This window comes from Staurois parvus, unplaced genomic scaffold, assembly GCF_062004578.1.
Source record: "Staurois parvus isolate SC_StPar_1 unplaced genomic scaffold, SC_StPar_1.0 ptg001418l, whole genome shotgun sequence".
Classification (NCBI taxonomy): domain Eukaryota; kingdom Metazoa; phylum Chordata; class Amphibia; order Anura; family Ranidae; genus Staurois; species Staurois parvus.
Genome location: NW_028319214.1, coordinates 1,483,539 through 1,500,608, shown reverse-complemented (window position 1 = coordinate 1,500,608; position 17,070 = coordinate 1,483,539). Strand labels below are relative to the sequence as shown.

At 43.4% G+C, this 17,070-nt stretch overlaps 1 protein-coding gene across 5 annotated transcripts in view; it reads left to right on the top strand.

Annotated features, from left to right (window-relative positions):
* Positions 1–6,869: 6,869 nt before the first annotated feature.
* The window catches only part of MPHOSPH9 (M-phase phosphoprotein 9), a 112,869-nt gene continuing 102,668 nt past the window's right edge, over positions 6,870–17,070 (top strand). For 4 of the 5 annotated variants that reach the window (XM_089662005.1, XM_089662003.1, XM_089662004.1 and 1 more), the window contains exons 1-2: positions 6,870–6,949; positions 13,094–13,188. In XM_089662005.1, coding sequence (XP_089518131.1) covers positions 6,932–6,949; positions 13,094–13,188 — 113 coding nt within the window. In that variant the 5' untranslated portion in view covers positions 6,870–6,931. Of the gene's footprint in view, positions 6,950–12,614; positions 12,827–13,093; positions 13,189–17,070 lie in introns of all 5 variants that reach the window. The other variant, XM_089662002.1, reaches the window with a different exon arrangement.

The following is a 17,070-nucleotide window of genomic DNA, read 5'->3' as shown; positions in this document are numbered from 1 at the left end:
AAATCTATACATGTATGGCCAGCTAAAGTCTCTAATCAAGAAATCTTGCCAGTACTGCCTGTTGCAGGCTGGCAATTCTAAGCTACAAGAGGAAAATCCTGAGAAGCCCTTAGCTAAACATTTCTGGAAGGTTCACAGGGGTAGTTTAGAACAGTGGTTTACAATGCATGCATAGCCAAAACCTTTTTTTTTTTTTAGATCAAGTGAGGAAGGGCTAGAACAGTGTTTCTCGGCCTTTTTTTAGTCAAGACACCCTTTAAAATTATGGGCAGTCCCGAAGGCACCCTTTAAAATTATGGACAGTCCCGAGGCACCCTATAAAGTTATTGACAGTCTTGGGACACCCCATTCTAAAATGGGGTGCCTCAAGACTGTCCACAATTTTAAAAGGGCACCCCATTCTAAAATGTGAAAAACTATTTTAATAGTTTTATATAATGCAGCAACATCCACACATGTAGGACACCCAACATTAGAGGTGACTTATTCTTTCAAAACAAATACATTTTTGCACACTGGTACGGAGTAGTATTCCTATGTTTCCCTTCTCCCTCAGTTTTTTCTCCATCACTGAGCTAATGTGACTCCAGCACTGATGGAGAGGGGCAGGGGAGAATCAAACTAGAATGCTGTGCAGGCAAATGACATCCTCCTTATCAACTGATGATGACATTGGGTGTCAGGATGCCAGCGGCTAGAAGGTCGTAATGGTGCACAATGAAAACCTGTGGCTTTGTGTAACTAAAAGGCAGGCTTCTTCCACCTGCTGGCTTGTATACAAGTGTTTGGCAATTTTTAGACATTTTGCCAAGGCAAAATGTGTAAAAATTGCCAAAAACTTGAAAAAAAAACTAAGGAAACCTCAAGGCGCCCCAGGGTGCTGGGCACCCTGGTTGAGAAAGATTGGTTTAGACGATATGAAAATTAAGGGTATTTATGTCCTTGAATTATCACCATGAAGGGGTGATTTTAATGTGGTACTACTCAGGAAGGAAAAATGGTGGATATCAGGGGCGGACTGACCATTCGAGCACTCAGGCACTGCCCGAGGGCCCCGGGGTCAGTAGGTGGCCCCATGGAATGCCCCTGGTACCTTTTTTATAGGCTTTTTTGAGTGTGGGCAAGGACAGAGGGGCCCCATGAACCCCTATTGCCCGGGGGCACCATGAGTTGTCAGTCCACCCCTGGTGGATATAGACCAGGAAGTCATTGATACCGCTGGGTCTAAATACTGAGATGAACCTCCAGGTATTTCTAGAGGGGTAAGAAAATAGAAACTGATTTAATGATCTTTCCTGCTCTGTCTCATCCATTTTTAAATCATCCCCTCTCCTTTTTCCTTTTTGTCTAGATTGAGTGATAGATTAGGCAGGTGGATTCAAGTAACTTTAGAAATTATGGTGATTTAGGAAAAGGAAACACCATTTCATAATTTGGTAACATTTTTAGGATTGATCTATGAGTATAGAAAACTCACTCAGGGTTTATTGACTCTAATGTGAATTAATATAGTAATGAATGGGGACTTGATTACTGTCAGGAAGAAAGAAAACAATTCCATTTTAAGAAATGAGTAGTGGGCGGCAATAGCCATTAGGGCTACTCGATATAAAGAGGTGAGTCGGGAGCCACAGGCTATCCTGATGAAGCTATGCTTGTACATAAGCAAAACACGCTGACATCATCAGAGCGTCACGTTATGTCACTTAATCATGCCCCCAATGTCTCGTCGTCATGGCAGCCAAATCTGGGGAAGTATTTGAGGCAGCAACATGGTGAAGTCTATCCTTTGAGAGCCATGGCTCCATGCACACTGTGCGTTTTAATAACGCTGGCAACGTTATCTGTGTAAAGTCACGTTAAAAACGAGAGTTTTTCAGCGTTTTTGCATTAGCGTTTAGCCGCTTTTTTTGCGTTCGCATTTTTTTAACCAGAAAAAGTCCAAAAACGCCAGTTTGCCTGCGATTTACTGCATTAGAACGTTTTTACAGCTAAAAAACTCCTCTAGAAACCCACTAGTTCTGGGGGTTTTTTTTCAGCCAAAAAACGCTCCTGTCAAAAAATATTGATTACAGTCTATGTGTGCATGGGCACATAGGATAACATGCTGGGGGGTTTACTGGCTGTAGAAAAAAATGTCAAAAGCCAAAAACAGCAGCTGTAAAAATGTCCAATGTGCATGAGGATTAACTGTTGGCAAAGGACTGGGGGATGAAAAGACCCACCAGAATCACGGTAAGATATCAAGCAGCTGTGTAAGCAGCGCAACATTTACGGTAATGATCGAGAGATGGAATTACCTGCCAGGAGTGCAGTAAGATGCAACATAATTACTGCTTGGTGCTGAGTGAAAGCTATGATCAGTGATAGCCTGCTCCCCATGTGGGCTAGTGTTTAATAAGGCTGAGCTGAGGCCTGCAATGATGGTGGAATAACTGCACTACTAAAAGTTGTGACATGACTGCTCAGCTATCCATAGTGTGATTTATTGTCTATATTTCCAAAAGCACTTTTCATCTGTGCCATCTTGCTTGCCACTACTTAAACTGCTGCTTCTGCTGATATTTTGTCCTAACATTCATTGGAGGAACAGCCAGAATCTATTGTATAAAAAACTGTTCTCAATACAGTAGCGGCTACGAACTAAGCCGTTATGTGAAATGATGATATACCGTCCAACCAGTATATTAATATCATATCCACTAATAAATAACCAATTCAAAAACGTGCATCTTCCCTTGCTGCTAAGCTGCTTTCACCCAAAGTGAAATAAGCATTCCCTTAGTTAATCTCTTCACGCAGGCACCTCTCGACCCTTTAAGGGATTTCAGACGCCAGGAGGCGGGGTGGGGTTTTAGGGTCATGTGACCGCCGTGATTCGCTGTCACTGCGGCCACATAATTGGAAAAGGTCCCAATCGCAAGCGGAGATCGGGACCTTTCCGTGAGATACTGACATATGTGCTGAGAGCACGCGCCCTGTATGTGTTTTCAAATGGTGCTCAAATATGCGGCCGCTCGGTGTCAAAGCTCCCCCTCTAATATCACAGTTTCCCCATATCACAGCTCTCCTCACATCACAGCCCCCCAGTATTACAACTTCCCCTCTCACATCACAACTCCCTCTTATCACAGCCCCCCATATCACAGCTCTCCACACATCACAGCTCCCCTTCTCACATCACAACTCCCTCTTATCACAGCCCCCCATATCACAGCTCTCCTCACATCACAGCTCCCCAGTATTACAACTCCCCCTCTCACATCACAACTCCCTTTTATCACAGCCCCCCATATCACAGCTCTCCTCACATCACAGCCCCCCAGTATTACAACTTCCCCTCTCACATCACAACTCCCTCTTATCACAGCCCCCCATATCACAGCTCCCCCCTCTCACTTCATCACAGCCCCCCCCCCCTAACAGCACCCCCATATCACAGCCCCCCAATATCACAGATCCCCCCTCTGATATCACAGCCCCCTCTACCACATAATATTCCCCATACCTTAACGCATTGTGGAGGGCTGGAGGTATGGCGGGGTGGACTCCTGTTCTGTATGTACTCACTTGCCGCCGTAGTCGCCACTGCTGTTGAAATCACAATAGGGAAGAGGGCGAGAGGAATGGAAGGAAGAACTTCTCTTCTGAATGTAACGGCTTGCTGCTGCTTCCTCCTGCCCTCTTCCCTGCTGGAATTCAACAGCAGCGGCGATGATGGCTGCGGCAGAAGAGTACATACAGGACAGGAGTCCACCCTGCCATTCCTTCCGATTACTAACAGCTGCAGCAACAGGAGAGGAGTCCACTCAGGCTGCTAAGTGGTGTGGCCGTGGTCAGACAGGACTGTCACTTGGACCGCGGTCCACCATTTAGTGATGCCTGGCATATACAGCCTGATTTTACTGTGGGTTTAGTAACACTGTATAATACCTTTATTCCAGAAGAAAAACTTTTGCTGTAACTGCTTAAAGTGTTAGCTGAAGTTATTCTAAAGTTAAAATGTTTCTTTAACCATACTGCATTAAAGTGGTTGTAAATCTTGGACATGAAATATAAACAAAGCATATCCAAAGTGTGTACTTGTGGCTCCATGCACACTAGGAAGGAGCTGTAAAAAATGCAGGAAAAATGCTGGATAAAAAACGTTAATATTAGCATTTCCAGCAGTTTTTGTACAGGCATTTTTCTGGCATTTAGCTGGTTGTTAAGGAGCAGGCTGGTCAGTGGCCACCCACGTCCTTAACAACCGATGGCTGATCAGCTATCAGCGGGTTCCACAGGAAAATAAAACAGCATGGGGGGTCTCCCTCCAATCCCTTCGGGTCTGGTATGGCATTTAATGGGAACCCCACACCAAGTGTTTTTTTTTAAATGGCGTGCCCCCCTCTCCTGCAAAATTAATGCCAGATCCTTATTCGAGCATGCAACCTGGTAGGCCAGGAAAGAGCGGGAGGAGGGGTGAGCGAGCCATGCCCCTTTATTGAGCAGCGGGAGGCGGCAGAGCTGTCAGATGGCGGGAGCCAGTGTGCAGACCTTTTTTTCGGGCTGGCAGCAGTGGCCATGACGCTGGATTGTTTTTTTTTTTTTTCTTCAATAAAGGACTTGTCAAAAACTGCTGTTGAGTTTTTACTTTCACTTTTTTGGTAAGTGAGTAGGGGTACAAGGTATACCATACTCATTCACATGGGAGATGGCGGGATCTTGTAGCCCCTTTTTAAAGGGGGCTTCCAGATTTTGATAAGCCCCTGCCCACAGACCCTCCTAACCACTGCCTAGGGTTGTGGAGAAGCCCTTGTCCCCTCAACATTAAGACAAGGTGCTGTGTGCGGGAGCCCCCCCTACTTCAAAGCACCCTGCCCATGTTGAGGATGTGGCGTGGTATAGTTCTATGGTTTGGGGGGGGCACTTAATCTTCAGCCTGCATGCTCAGATAAGTTTTTTTAAATGTTGGCATGGGGTTCCCCTCAAAATCCATTCCAAACCTAAGAGTCTGGTATAGATTTGGGGGGATACCCCCATGCCGTTTTTTTTTTTTTATTTTGGCATTGGGTTCCTCTTAAAATTCATACCAGACCTGAATGGTCATCCCTGCTGCTTGTGCACCTTTTTCTTCCACATAACTTTCTATTAATGTGCTTTGATACAGCACTTTGGGAACATCCAACTTCTTTTGCAATTACCTTTTGCGGCTTTCTCTCCTTATGGAGGGTGTCAATGATGGTTTTCTGCACAACTGTCAGGTCAGCAGTCTTTCCCATGATTGTGATTCCTACTGAACCAGACTGAGAGACCATTTAAAGGCTCAGGAACCCTTTGCAGGTGTTATGGCTTAATTAGCTGATTAGAGTGGGACACTTTGAGCCAAGAATATTGTACCTTTTCACAATATTCTAATTTTCTGAGATTGTGGATTTGGGGTTTTCATGAGCTGTAAGCCATAATCATCACAATTATGACAAATCACGGCTTGAACTATCTTGCTTTGCATGTAATGAGTCTATCTCATATATTGGTTTCACCTTTTAAGTTGCATTACTGAAATAAATGAACTTTTGCACGATATTCTAATTTTTTGAGTTTCACCTGTATGTGGCTCATGGTGTGAGCCAGAGCTTAACGTAAATAGACTGAGCACTTTGCAACTGCAGTTGCACTCATTTTCCGCAGAGCTTAGTGAATGTGGTGAAGCTCTCCAGATTTCCATCATCCCATCATGTGGAGGCAAAAATTCATTTTTTTTAATTATTATTTTCCCTTAACCTGATTGGATATTCTTTACAATGTGACCAAGTCTTAGTGAATGCCGTGAAGCTTCACTTTATAAAGAACATCCAATCAGGTTAAAGCGGAGTTCCACTCAACTTATCAAAAAATAAATGTCAGCAGCTACAAAAACTGTAGCTGCTGACTTTTAAAAAAACAGCCACTTACCTGTCCCTCGGTCCCGTGGTGTGTCCCCCGCAGCCTGTTTCACCGGCCATCTTGTATTCCAGGAGGCTGGCATCTTCAGTGCGGGCACCCGGCTGTGACAGTTTGCGGCATCACAGCCGGGTACCCACTGCGCATGTGCAAGTAGCGCTGCGCTTCCTGAATAGTCCTGCAGTCTTCTGGGACCTGTTACGTGTTCCAAAAGACTACAGGGAGGGAGGACACCTTCCGTTTCTTATCGCTTAGGCGATTGGACCAGAAGTGGGAGCGGGTACCTGTCAAATTCAGGTACCCGCTCCCCTCGGGTGCCAATCCTTAATGGGCAGTCCTTAAAGAAGAACTTCCCCTTTTTGGGTGGAGCTCCACTTTAACAATAAATAAAAAAAACAGCATTTTTGCCTCCAGATGATTGGATGATGGAAATCAGCACAGCTTCACCACATTCACTAAGCTCTGAGGAAAGTGAGTGCAACTTTTCTTGCCAAGTGCCCAGTCTATTTACCTTTAGTACGTCCACCCCATTGCCAGATGCTAATTGAACAGGCAGGGAACGAAGGCTGTTGGTACAGAGCTAAAAGTCCTCTGTATTTCCACGGACACATGTGAGTGCTGTCACCAGGGGCGGACTGACCATTTGGAAACTCGGGCACTGCCCGAGGGCCCGGGGTTAGTAGGGGGCCCCATGAGATGCCCCTGGTACCTTTTTCATAGGCTTTTTTGAGTTTGGGCAAGGACACAGGGGCCCCATGAGTTGTCAGTCCGCCCCTAGCTGTCACTACAGGAGAGACCCGGCTCTCCCTGCACGATCCCCAGCTGTCACCACTGTCCGCTCCCCTCAGTCTCTCTCCAGTGTTTGAATTCCGCAGACAGCCAATAGCAGCTTCCCACTGACTGGCCCGTTAGCTGACAACACGCCCACCGTTCGCTCCGCCCAGCTTTATTGACAACAGCACAATGTTTACACCGCTGGAAGGCTGGATGGCCGGTGCAGCTCTCAGTTATGGCATGGGACAAGCAGGTCAGTGAGGAATGGGGACGGAGGACATATGAGGGAGGGGGTTCCGGTGTGTGTGGGGTCTGTGCTGGACTCACATTGTACTCGTACATCTGTATCACTGATATACAGTTTCCCCGGTTATGTGCGGTCAGTAGAGGCACGGAATAGACAGGAGTTCCACCAGTTTCCTGGGAAGCAGTGCCAGGCCTGTTAATATGGTGCGGCACACGGGAGCCCGCATACGTGACCCCCGTGTATACAACACTGATAAACCATGTGTGACAGACTACCTACACGGCGGGAACACACAGGGGGCAACGGGGTCTGAGCTACGCTTCTCCCATACATGTATTTCCTATGTGCGGAGCCGGAGGAGAGCGAGAGGCCGGGGAGCGACGTCCCACCCTCCACCGACACGTCTTCTCCTTCCCGCCTGCAGCTGGAGAGAGGAGGGAAGACATTGGCTGATGGATAGCGGATGCGTCCAATCACACAGATGGACTAATAACCGCGTTCTAGAACAACAGGCAGCTCTGTCCAATGGGGCGGCGGAGGGGCGGGCATTTGGGGGAGAATGTAGGAAGCAGAGGATGAATTCATATAGACAGATATATATATAAATATCTCTAGCTTTCTCCATTTGACCTCCGGAAGATTCCCCCCTTCATGGCCAGGCCTTTTTTTTTTTGCAATACGGCGCTGTGTTATTTTAAGTGACAATTGCGCGGTCATACAACACTACATACATTTGTAATTCCCCCCCACAAATAGAGTTTTCTTTTAGTGGTATTTGATCCCCTCTGCGTTTATTTTATGTGCTATGAATTAAAAAAACCAAAACAAACCCTATTTTTTACTTTCCTCTATAAAATATATCCAATTAAAAATTAATTTCTTCATAAATTTAGGCCAAAATGTATTCTACCTACATATGTTTAGTAAAAAAAAATCCCAGTAAGTACATCGATTGGTCTGCGCAAAAGTTAGCGTCTGGATTTTTTTTTTTCAGTACTAGTAATGGCGACAATCAGCAACTTCTAGTGGGACTGCGATATTGCGGTGGACAGTCTGACACTAATTGACACTTTGGGAACCAGTGACACTATTACAGTAATCAGTTTTACAAATATACACTGTCACTAATAATGACACTGGCTGGGAATGGGTTATACATCTAGGGTGATCAAAGGGTTAATTGTGTGTCTAGCCAGTGTTTTTGTGTGTACTGTTTTTATTGGAAATCTGCTAGATTTTATTTCCTGAATAAAATCTAGCAGATCTCCGTTGACATAACACAGCTCTGCCTTTCTTACATAGGCGGAGCTGTGTTATGTCAGTCTTCTCAGCAATCAACACTTGCCTGTGCTCATGATTTGATGGCAACCGTTGATTGACTTCTGCTGTGTCCAATCGCAGCAGAAGCAGTACTCCAGCGGCAGGTGTGACCCAGTGGCGGAAGTGCAAAATCATGGTTATATATGTGATTTAGCTCAGTATGTCCGCCCTGTAGCAGTAAATCTGCTATAGGGCAGACAGCAGGTAGATATACAGTGTATGTGTGTACACACACTCACACACTCTCTCTGTCTCTCTCTCTTTCTGTCTGACAGGTTTAATTTAGCTGAAAATCTTTAAGGCTGGTTCACACATTTCTTAAACCTTTTCATACATAGGGCACCAGATTTATTTTATTATTTCAGGGGGTTGCCCTATGCATGACATACGTGGCCAACGTAGCTCATGTACCCTTTTGGGCTGTATATAAAAGTGTGTGTGTATATATAGCAAAATGACTCCTGGGCGGGATTTTCCTTGTCTGGGTGGACGTCCTCCTGGAACGTGCCCTGCTCGCGGGCATGTAGTCGTGCTGAGGGTGCAATCTTTCACCCGCTGTATCCACTGGACGTAGCTGATGACAGATCACTGTACCGGCCTGCTGCCAGTACCATGTGATCTCTGCGATCAATCACAGCAGATCACATGACAATTGTAAACAATGAATGGCTTCAATTCATGCAATTCATTGTGTACAATTTATGTTGCAAGCTGTGATTGGTCACAGTGATCACTTGGTACAGACAGGGCCAATCACAGCCCATCTGTACCATATGACTAACTGTGGCCAATCACAGCTAATCACAATACATACTGAATGAATCAGTTTCACTCAGTAAAAACGCTTGCTTAGATCTCTCTTGTTTAATAAATAAAGATTATATAAAAGAGAAGGGGGAAGAAGGACTGTGAGCAAATCAGCTGCGCTGTATGCTACTGTAATGGCAAGAAACATGATTATGTAGGAGGAATGAGCAAAGAAATGAAATCATTAACTTCTTGCCTGCCACCTAATACATATGTGTGCCTTAATGCCTTCATATGCTGCCATATGTGTCAATGGTGAGCCTCTATTCTGTGCTGAGAGTGTGTCAATTTTACCCCATTAACAATTAGAAAATTGGACAAATGTTCCCAGAATGAAAAATCCTACTAGTGTATGGCCAGCGTCAACCTCTTGCATCCCCTGTACATGCAACTGCAACCGCAGTGCAGTTAATCAATCCTTGATATTATTTATTTATTTCAGGTACTTATATAGTGCTGTCAATTTATGCAGCACTTTACATACGTATATTGTACATTCACATTGGTCCGTAACCCTCAAGGGGTGTACAATCTAAGGTCCCTAACTCACATTCATAGTTACACACACTACGGCCAGTTTAGACAGGAGCCAATTAACCACAAGCCTACAGGGCACTTATACCCCCTTCCTGCCCAGGCCAGTTTTCAGCTTTCAGTGCTGTTGCACTTTGAATGACAATTGCGCGGTCATGCAACACTGTACCCATATGATATTTTTATGATTTTTTTGAGGCAGATAGAGCTTTCTTTTGGTGGTATTTAATCACCTCTTGGTTTTTTATTTTTTGCTAAACAAACCAAAAACAACTGAAAATTTTGAAAAAAAAAAAAGTTTTTTTCTTAGTTTTTGTTATAAACTTTTGTAAATAAGTGATTTTTCTCCTTCACTGATGTGCGCTAATGAGGCTGCAGTGAAAAGCACTGATGAGGAGGCACTAGTAGGTGGCACTGATGAGCATTGACAGGCATCACTGATGGGCACTGAAAGGCAGCACTCATATATGGCACTGATAGGCAGCATTGACATATGGCACTGATTGGCATTGATAGGTGGCACTGACAGGCAGCTCAGATGGGCACTGATATGTGGCATTAATGTGCACTGGTAGGCACTGATATGAGCCATTGATGTGGCAATGGCAGCTGGCATTGATGAGCACTGACAGCTGGCACTGCTGGGGCTACACTGATCATCAGTGCCCTGATGATCAGTGTACATGTTCCCTCTGAGGAATGCTGATTACTGGCTCTCCTCTCGAGCTGTCAGCGTGACAGCTCGTGAGGAGAAAAATGCAGATAACTGGCATTTCCCTATTTACATGCGATCAGCTATGATTGGACACAGCTAATCACATTACTGAGCCGGCATCTTCGGCTCTTTCTGTTGATCGGTGATCCGCTGTGTCCGCACACGCGGTTAGAGTGGGAGGACATCATATGAGAACCACCTTGCGCCCGTCATTACCTTATATGGTGGGCGGGAGGCGGTTAACCTACCAGCATGTCTTTTGGAGTGTGGGAGGAAACCGAAGTACCCGGAGGGAACCCACACAGGCACAGGGAGAACATGCAAACTCCAGGCAGGTGGTACTGTGGTTCGGATTTGAACCAGCAACGCTGAAGTGCTAACCATTAAGCCACTGTGCTGCTCATATGTTTCGTCATTCATCTGGGGGTAATATAATTAGATTCTCTTGTGTTATACAATAATAACAGATGCCTGGCACTGTTTTCCATACATTGTATAATACCATTTGATCTTGTGCTTCGGGGCCTGTGTACTCCTGCTTATTTGTCAAATGTTTCCTTTATGTGGCACTTTGAGGAAACTCTAAGAAACACAGGGAGAACATGTGAATTACATGCTAGTGGTACCCTGGCCTGAAATATCAAGACCTCCGCTTTATCTAATGCTATTCAGTATGTATTCCCATATACTGTAATTGTAATTTTTATGTAAAATATTAAATAATGAAATAAAATATGCAAGGATGTTCTGCTGCTCATTTGCAGAACGGGGTCTTTCTTAATTGCTGGTCACCCAAGGGTTGTTTGGTTCCTGTAGCAGATGTTGGGATAGAATTACTGGTTGTAAATAATACCACATAAGGGAAACAATGTTTTATTTGGATGGAGACAAGTGTTCATGCCCTGTATAGTTCCTTTTATCAGTGCAAACCTTTTTACTAAGGTAATTTAAAGGTGAACCTAATGCCTCTCTTTCAAGCCGCCATTTTTCAAAAAACAGGCTCGTGTGCAGATGTGCCGCCAGTCACTTTCAGGTATTTGGAAGCTACGGTAATAGAGACCAGACAGTTCTAAGAGGTTCGGCAGGAATTTGATTTTCTTTTACTTACAGATACTACAAGATGCTAAAAGTTCTTCTAAGGTGCATTCACACTTGAGCGATTTGTAGCTTGAAGATCCAAAAACGCTCAGACTTAAAGTGTTACTAAACCCACAGCAGTAAAATCAGTCTGTATATGCAGCAAAGCATGCTTGTTATACTCACTGTGGAACCTAAGGGGTTAATCCTCTGCACTATGTAAAAAGGCTGTTTGCTCCTTTCTTCTCTGCCCCTACTCTTGTTCAAATGGCCACCTGATACAGACTGAACCTGTAGCCCTTCTGCACATGCTCAGTTTGGTGTGTATTGCTAGATAGGTTTTTTTTTTTTCTTGGGAGAGTGCTTGTGATTAGCACAGGGCCAATCAGCACTGTCCAGACAGAGGTCAGGGGATTTCCATCCTCCTGGAGCAGAAATAAAACTCCTCCTACAAGTTTTAGCTAGTAGTGGGCTGGACACTGATAGAAGTCACAAGACTGCTCTAACTGCTGATGATAAAAGGTATTCAGCAGTTTATATTTACTAAAATAATTGCATTTACATGTTCTGTGGGAGACCAGATAGAGTGAATGCAGGGTCCAGGGTTTACACCCTATTCACACCGATCCGACTTTGATTTCAAAGTCGGATGACATGCTGATTTGAGGTGCGATTTGCAAGACATCTGACACAGATGTCTATGCAAATTACACCAAAAGTAGTACATGTACTACTTTAGAAATCGGTGAGGCTGCGACTAAGTCAGAACCGCACCGATATGACCGCTGGAATTGCAGACAAAAGGCTGCAACTTGGCATGTGCTTTGCAAGTCGTATGGCATGCTAATCGCATGCCAAGTTGCACTCAGTGTGACTGCAGTCTTAGTAACACTTTAAAAAATACTTTGTTCTCTATGGTGCTTGTTCACATCTGAAGCTACAAATCCCTTGGCGTAAACATCCCTAAGACTGTTTATTTTTTAATGTCTCTGGGTAGTTTAAAGTAGAACCCTAGGCAACACTGTCTTTTGTGTGTTATGCATAAAGTGGGAGAACACACTCTTTTTTTTTTTTTTTTTCCTGTGTCCACTTCGGAGAGACTAAAAATCCCTATTTTTATTATTGCAACGTTTGCAAGCAAGGGTAATTAGTAGTGTGCAGATGGTTCCTCCAGGATTTCTCACGTCGGGGAAATTTCCTCTCATTTTTTTTTTCCAGAGACAACACAGGAAGTAAATGGAATTCTCCCCATTGTGAGAGGAAATTCAACTTTTGACCGCCGTCATTGGAACCGGTGACCCCATTGGAAGACACTTCAGTGGGTTCACCTGGATTCCCCCTCACATCCTATATCAGACATGACAGGAAGTAACTGAAATTTTCACCAATATCAGAGAAGATTCCACTTTTGACCGCCATCACCAGAACAGGTGAAAATATTTTGGTTGGGATCCTTAGATTTGCTCTAACACTTTGTTTCATTGGCCACAAGTACTGTGACAAATAGTGAGGCTAGACATCCTTTAATATTGAAACACAATAGAAACCTGACCTAAGTTTATAACCCACACTCTTTCCAAAACAAGAAAAAAAAAGGTTTTGGCTGGAATTTGACCTTAAAGAGGCTATTTTTTGATAATTCTGTAACTTGAGTCTATTTACTTCCCGTAAAATGTGTTTCCATTTGCTTTTCATAGTGTGTAATAGAAGACCGTAAAGCAATTATGGATACGGACACTTCAGATAACACCAAATCCCCCCCAGAAGCCAGTATTGAAAGTATTGGAGGCGGGTATGTTGACAAATGGCTAACCTTTGATGGTATTGTATAATCAAAGTCAAATTGGAAGATTCACATAAGCTTAGTTGAAGCCAGTCACCCACATTCGCTGGCACGCAGAACTTTCAGCAAGAAAGACGTTTGGCATTTAACAATTCTGTGCATTTGAACCCACTACAACTTTGTCCATTTACTTTTTTTACTGTGTGTGCTATGTAAGTGTAATTTCCAATTATATGGGAAAGAGAACAATGATGTATTTGCCACAAAGATTTTCAAGCAAGACTTTCAGTGCTTTGTTTGCACTTAATTGTTCATTATTCCTCGTTTGCTAAATTCTTCAGTACTAGATTATCACTTACTGCTTGGACTGGCTACCATATGCGGTTGAAGTGTCCTCAGAATTTTACCTAAGCTTGTTCAACATTTTTTAAAGAATTGTGTGTTTTTAGAGTACTTATGGATACAATTACCTATATATTTAAAGACAAACTCCAGGAATTCAGTCACTTTGTGAAATCTGCTGAATTTCTGTGGGTTAAGTACAAAGAGGTGCTTTCCACCTTGTGGACTTCTCTTTAATTTACAGTTTACATTTTTAAATCTGTGTTGAGAGCACAACTATCTCTATACTTTCAGCGCTCCTACACTGGACCATCTGGTCTACTGCAGCTGTAGAGCTGCATGCAGCCTCGCTGCTGGCCCCTTCCGTTCTCCTGCCCATTCAGAGTGATTGATATTATGTGAACCCATTAACAAAATAAAAAAAAATCTTCTGTGAATGAATAGCAGAGGCGAGAGACAGGCAGAAATGCTGTGTATGAGAAGACAGTATCTTCTTTCAGCATTAGGAGTGTAGTGATGGCTGTACTCCCGCAGTAAAACTGCCAGTTGTAAATAACAGAGATAAGTCCACGAGGTGGCACACACCTTGTTAGACTTAATTCATAGTAATCCTGCTATTCATTCACAGAAGGATTTGTAGTTTGCCAATAGGTTCACATAATACAAATTCTCTGTGATTGGGCAGGAGAATGGGCGGTACCAGCAGAGTGGCTACATACAACTCTGCAGCTGCAGTAGTTGAGATCAGAAGGTCCAGCGTCGGGATGCTGAAAGTATAGTGATAGTTGTGCTCCACGTGCCCATTAACAATGTAAACTGTAAATGAAAGAGATACATCCACGAGGTAGCAAGCACCTCTTTGGACTTAACCAATAGTAATCCAGCAGATTTTACAAAGTGACCCAATTCCTGGAGTTCAGCTTTAAGGGCTCATGTACACTGCAGCTGATAAACTCACGTTTAGGAGCTGTTCAGCGTTTTTTTCAGCAGCCCCTGAACTCACCCTAATGTTTTCCTATGTGTCCATTTACACTGTCGTTTACAGGCAGTTGAGTTTACAGTCGTTTTTTTTTAACTCAGAAAACTTGCGTTCAGCAGTAGATTTTATCAGCGCTTCAAACGCAGCTAACCGCGTTTATAAGCGTTTATGTTTGGAAAATTTTTTTAACTCTTCCATTTCCAGATGCTGTCCAGAACCTTTTTTTCATCATGAAAAATACATGAAAATTGTTTTCAAAGTACTCAAATGGACAAAACACTGAACACAGGATGTTCCTACCAAGCTTTCCACACATTATAATGACCAATTCACACCTCAGACCTTTCCCACCCTTGGAAACAAAAGATATGTTAATGACCATTCACACCTCAAATTCCTCATGAAGACCCCCTGCCAGGTGACCTTAATGACTCACTCCACCAGACACCTTTCCCACCCTTGGAAACAAAAGAAATGTTAACGAGCAACTCACACCTAAGCTAATCTCAACACGTACTGCTGTCTCTGCTTCTACTCTCTGTATTTCTCTGAAACAGTCTGAAATAGTTAATAATTTACGACTTTTCCGTGCATTCTGGGCATTTGGGAGGTTCTCCTTTGCTTATCTTTATAAAACGCTTCTAAACGCAAACGCATCAAAACTGACGTTTTTTTAACCTGCGTTTTACCTGCTGTCAATTTCCAGCGTTCAAATGTGCGTTTATCAGCTGCAGTGTACGTGAGCCCTTAAGATGAATTTCAGGCAAGCAGCTTAAGACAAGTATGGCCAAAGCATTTTTGGCCATACTTCTCTTGAGGGCCACAGGCATATATTTACAGTTTTTTTTTTTTTCTCTGGGGACCTAGAGGCAGTTTGTAGTGGGCTATTGCCCATTATCAGTCAACAGGGCAGAGCCACAGCAGGCTTGGGAAGCCTGCCTGATTAACAGGAGGCTGTGCAGCTGGGAGCTGGAGCCAGCAGTGCCCATCCCCTCCTTGGCACAACACTTTAAAGGATCAGAGCAGAAAGAAGTGACTAAAAGTCAGAACTCTTTGCTCAGAGCAGACCGATAGTTGAGTGACTAAAAGAACTGAGCGGTCATGTAATTGTTAGTGTCTGTGTGTGATAGCTGCAGCATCAAACAGATGCTGCAGCATGGAGGTGAGTATGTATGTTTGTGTTTTGTATAATACCATACTTCTTACACAGTTAAAATACATACTGGATATATGAACTGTTTAGCCAGTCTTGTGATCCAGGCACTTCTGTCAGAATGCATATCCTGTTTAGAGACCTGAACAGTGGTCAAGCAATACAGCTTGAACCAGCGCCCCTCCCTCCCCTGCCTACTAAGGTTGGAAAAACTTGCATGTATATTTCACTAAACATCCAATACATTTGTCTTATTCTACACAAATAAACACACATTCTTGGCTCAGTCAAGCGTTTGGGCCCATTCAGGCTGCTGTGGTTCCTTGCAATGCATTTACACGCATGCAATATTTTACGCTTTGATGTGCATTACAGTGGACAAAAAAATACACTTGACGCTTTTTAGCAACACAGCACACCATGTGGTTTGTTGGCTGCTACTGTATAATTTGTCAGAGTGCTGTTCACAATAGCAGTGTACAAAACGCCATGCATCAGGGTTACACATGGCAATGCATGCATTTTACTGCATGTTACCAAAACACACAATTGGGAATGGACTGCAAGTGTTTATTTCTATGGGCAGGAGAAACCTATGTGGACAGATGGGGCCTGTGATGCTTATCATGTGGAAGAACAATAACAATCAGAACAAGTTCTCTCATCTGTTCCCCTGTGACCCCAGAGCAGTTAGCCAATAAGAATCTGCCTGATAAATGAATATTAGATTTTCTTCTAATCCGACCACTATTGTAATCTCGTGTCTCTGGCCAGCTGTAGGCACAGCTGTCATGTTGCACTGCTAAGCAGAAAACAGAAGCATATGTAATGAGCAAATATATATATATATATATATCTGTATCTCACATTTTTTTAAAGCATTAACATGCATTTACTCCTAAAGATTAAAGAATAAAAAGACTGAAGTTAATTTGTCATGTAAAATAAATGCTACGTACGCTGCCATCTTTTTAATACATTCAGTACATGCATACTTCTTTTTCTTATAACACAGCCCCACTGCCCACTCCACTTTGTAAAGGAGGTGCAGTTTAGATTGTTTAGCTATAGTATGCTTTGGTGAAAAGAGCCTGACCCTGCCCATTCTCTTTTGTTGCGTCATTTAGGAAATGGTGTAGATACAAATAGCCAAAATATTGTCTTGGTAAAAAAAAGCCTTTTTGAAGCCAGAAAGTTTTTGTTTTTCTCCCTCTATGTGGTTAGCACATATGTAATTAAGGAAACTGTAAAATATGATTAACTGAATGAATATTTATTTCTGATTTTATATGACACTTGGAACCATGCACATTGGTCAAAGCAAATTCTAACAATATATTTCTTTTATTTGCTCCTATTAGGTCTGTTAACGTCTCTCATCTGGCCTATAGACAAGTAACGGGCGAATAGGAGCACT